This window comes from Anoplophora glabripennis, unplaced genomic scaffold (genome assembly GCF_000390285.2).
Source record: "Anoplophora glabripennis isolate ALB-LARVAE unplaced genomic scaffold, Agla_2.0 scaffold5321, whole genome shotgun sequence".
NCBI classification, from domain to species: Eukaryota; Metazoa; Arthropoda; class Insecta; order Coleoptera; family Cerambycidae; genus Anoplophora; species Anoplophora glabripennis.
In genome coordinates this window covers 1-4,378 of record NW_019421395.1, presented here as the reverse complement: position 1 = coordinate 4,378, position 4,378 = coordinate 1, and the positions used below count along the sequence as shown (strand labels likewise).

Below are 4,378 nucleotides of genomic sequence, written 5' to 3'. Positions count from 1 at the left end.
ACACAACTCCTATTGTTCTTTTTTTCTCTCTAATTAATAATTACCACAAAACTCTTGCAGAGAGACAATGCTAGTACCNTGAAAATGCCATCGGTTACTTATTACAACTTATTGGGTACATAAATTGTCACACAACTCCTATTATTCTTTTTTTCTCTCTAATTAATAATTACCACAAAACTCTTGCAGAGAGACAATGCTAGTACCAAATTGATTTTTGAAATGGAAGGTACAGCAAAACAAACCAGATAGCTAATTTTGAGAGTGGCAAGAAAAAGTTATATTAACTCATCAATAGGATACAAATTATGTACTCTTGTATAACAAAATAAGGCATTGTTGGAAAAGTAATACCAAAGGAAAACTAACGCTGTAAAACTACATAAATAACAAGCTTGAGTGGAATTTACTCGGAAAATTTAAAACAGATATTCGTGTAAGATCCAAGAGAAATTGATGAAACAAAAGAAAATCAGCTGAGTACTGAAAACCATTGAAATTAGCGAGAATTACAAATATAAAATATTTACACCACATTTATTGTTCGTAACTGTGATGGAGCTCTTCAGATAATGACTTCATCTCCAAAATTCATAACTCGTCTAGAAATAAGAATATAAAAGGTTCACTCACCGGATGGCTTCAATTTCCTCATCTTTCTCATGAAGACGTTTCTCAGCCTCATGACGGAACTGGGCGAGTTCCGCAGACAGACGTTGAGCACGTTGTTCTTCAGCTTTGCGTCCCTATAGACGTAGAAATAATCATTAAGAATTCATAATTTACATTTATTTCTACACCTTTCAATTCAAAGGTGGCATGGTTCATGCACCAGAACATCCTTGCAACATTTTATTGATGATTTGTTTTGAATGAATTTTGCTTTTAACTTTTTTGTTGCAAATCTACTTTGAATCATAATAACACAACTTAATTCGACATCAAAACCCTCATTTAAATTGAAGAACCAATGAAAGAGTTTGATATAGGTTTTCTGGTTTTTGATATACTATAGTGACTATATGAACAACTTCTCATTAAATATTTCTCACAAGTCGATTCTTGATATATTTATTAAATTATATAAAAAAGACCACTTACAGCTTCAGCTTCTTTGTAAGCAGCGGTAAGTTCTTCGCGTTCATTTTCAAGACGACGAATTTCCAATTCAGCCTCATGCAGACGTCTGGTGAGTTCGGTGATGGTAATTCTGGCATCAGAAAGGTCATCTAAAACAAATTTTAATCTTAATTATAACAGGTTGCTTGTCAAAAAAATATATGTATATCCAACAACAATTAACTATGTGAGCAATAGAATTGCTTAATAACATTGTCAAAGGAGTGCTTCTTGAAATTTTTGCTTTATATTTTGGGATAATCCTCTTCCTGCATATGCATTTAGTCCACCATGCATAAACTTGTGGAGGCTCTTTACAAAAAAAAAACTATTTGGCTGCAAATATCAAAAAATACTTTAAAAAGTCAAAGACTTATCTATAGCTTGAAGAAACATTTGAGAAGTTGAAAGTTAAGGTACATATATGAAGACGAAAATCCATCAAAAGCGCTCTGACGAAACATTATTAAACAATTCCTGTTTGATTGCCTTGTACTTAATGATTGAACTTACCGGCCAATTTCTTATTTTCGCGAGCAAGTTGGTCCTTAAGTTCGCGAGTTTTGTCCAATTCGTGGACAGTGCGTTGTAGTTCAGAGACTTTGTTGCGGAGATCGCGTTGACTTTGCTCGTACAGCTGAACGGTCTCATCAAGACGAGTCTTGAGGTCGATGTTGATCCTTTCGAGTTGTTCGACGCGCTTCTGCAATTCCCTGGCTGTGTTGTTGGCTTTCTCCAAGTCGATGATGAGAACCTCGACCTCAGATTGGAGGCGAGACTTTTGCTTCTCGAGGTTATTGACCTTAACCAAGAGAGCTTCGATGTGTTCTTCCTGTTCTTGGATCCTGGCATTGAATTTACGACGGAGTTCCTCAACTTCTTCGGCGCGGGCGGCAGCTTCGGTTTCATACTTGGACTTCCATACTTGAACTTCACCTTGGGATTTGACGAGTTGGCGTTCAAGGTCGAGACGGGCTTCGCTTTCCTCCTCAAGTTGGACACGTACAGATTCGAGCTCTATTTCGACCTGGTGGAGGTTGGCTTCCAGGAGGGAGCGCCTTCTCTCGTCGTCTTCAGCGCGACGTCTGGCATCTTCCAATTGGCCAGCGAGTTGGGACTTGAGGTAGATGGCGTTCTCGAGGTTGACCTTGATGTCTTGTACTTCCTTGGTGAGTTCGATGTTTTCCTGAGAGAGGCGAGTTTTGTGTGAGGTGATGTCTACGATGGTGCGGTTCAACTCCTCGATTCTGACGCTGAGTTCGCTGATGGTGATCTCCAATTTTTCGGCGTGTTTGACGGAGATTAAGCGTTCCTTTGTTACGCTCTCTACTTGAGCGAGAAGCTCGTACACTTCGCTCTGGAATTTGCTCTTCTCTTTTTCAGCTCTGCAATAAGAAGTTGGCAAAAATTAGGTATCTAAGTATAGTCCAAATCCATTTGAAGTGTGGGGGGTTCAATTTTTGAGACAATTAAATTTGTACTCAATTTTTTTAAAGATAACATTCAGATAATGACATCTATGTATCTAAGTCACCAAATAAAGTCGAAATTATGGAATAATTATTATATTACCTATCGATAATAATCATTCTAGTACAAATTGTCAGTATTTTGAACTATTAGTTATATTTTAACGTCAACAGGTTATTGACTTTTTTTCCTTTATTTTTTGGGTTTTGCCACCTGTGAAAAACTTTAAAATTTACTGAAATATACCTTTGCGCCAATAGTTTTGCCTAATCAAAAAATTTTACACCGAAAAAAAGCAGACAAATGCAAAATATAGTACAAAAAACACATCACTTTAAAAGATTGTTGACGTTTCGAAAATCTGTCTGTTTTCGTCTACTGAACTTTTTTTGTGAGTTTTCATTTTAGGTGTTTAGACAGTTTAAAGTGAAAAGTCAAAATAAGTTCAGAAAACAGATAGATTTTCGAAACGTCAACAACTTTTTAAAGTGTGCGAGACAAAGTGATTTGTACTTTGTATATATTTTGTATTTGTTTGCTTTTTTCAGTGTGATTTTTTGATTAGGCAAAACTATTTTCTTAAAAACAACCCTTGAGTGATCCTTTTGGAGCAAGGATTTATTTCACTAATTTTTAAATTTTAAGGTCCGTTTTGATAACAGGTATAAAAAATTCAAGTCATTAAATTGCTGAATTAAAGCCGATTACTAACTCTGGGACACTTATACATTTTAATTCTAAACAGCTTCTAATCAATTTCTTTTACCGATTTCTTACACAAAAAGAGCTCTTAGGTACAGGGTGATTCACCATGTTTTGAACCCCCCCTTTAACTTTTTTGTTTTAAGAGTTATAAAAAAATGTGAAATACAAAAGTTGTTAAAAAACGAAACGATGGTTTTTTTATTTAGAAAATAAGATATCTTGTAATTGTTAGACATCTTTCAGGCATTTCTGCTTTTTTCCAATTAAGTAAGGATTTACAGATTTAATTATAATATATTTTGACATATCGGACGTTGATATGGTCCAAAATACGTATAGGTATTTTAACTAAATATCATTAATTAGGAAGTGAGAGGACTCATGGACAATGTTATATGGTAGGTCATGACAGTGACAGGTAGTAATGACATGATAACTTTTTATTGATTGACAGTTTGTATTATTTATTTGATTAAAATAGATTACACAGAAGTATTGAAAATAGAAATATTATTTGGAAAAGAGTAGTAAGAAAAAATATAGAGTATGGAGAAGAACTTTATTAAAATTTTCTACTTCTGTATAACCCATTTTAATTAAATAATAATACAAATTCTCAAACAATAACAATATTGTCATGACATTACTTGTCACTGTCACGGCCTACCATATAACATTATCCATGAATTAGGCCTCTCTCGGCCTAATTAGTGAGATTTAGTTAAAATACCTATACGCGTTTTGGACCATATCAATGTTGGGTATGGCAAAATATATTACAACTAAATTTGTAAATCCTTATGTAATTAGAAAAATGCAGAAATTACTAAAAGATGTCTAACAGTTGCAAGACGTTGTATTTTCTTAATAAATCTTTTCGTTTTTTAATAGTATTTCGCTTAATGTTAGAGATGGACCCAACAAACCCTATATGACTATGCTCGATAGAGAACGTTCTATCCAAATATGGAAAAATATACAGGGTGTTTCATTTAAATTAACAAAGTTAACATCAGCGGCCATTTTGTTTGGACTTTATTTGTATATCATTTTCGAAAAATTCATAAAAAATTGTGCAACTTTT

General features: G+C 34.1%; 1 protein-coding gene across 1 annotated transcript; it reads right to left on the bottom strand.

The window, feature by feature from the left end:
* Positions 1–629: 629 nt before the first annotated feature.
* Positions 630–2,506, bottom strand: LOC111692943 (paramyosin, long form-like; the record flags this gene model as incomplete). Its single annotated transcript, XM_023457077.1, has 3 exons — positions 630–746; positions 1,102–1,229; positions 1,633–2,506. Coding segments are annotated over 3 exons (1,119 nt in total), but the record flags the coding sequence as incomplete, so codon positions are not given.
* Between the last annotated feature and the right edge of the window lie 1,872 nt (positions 2,507–4,378).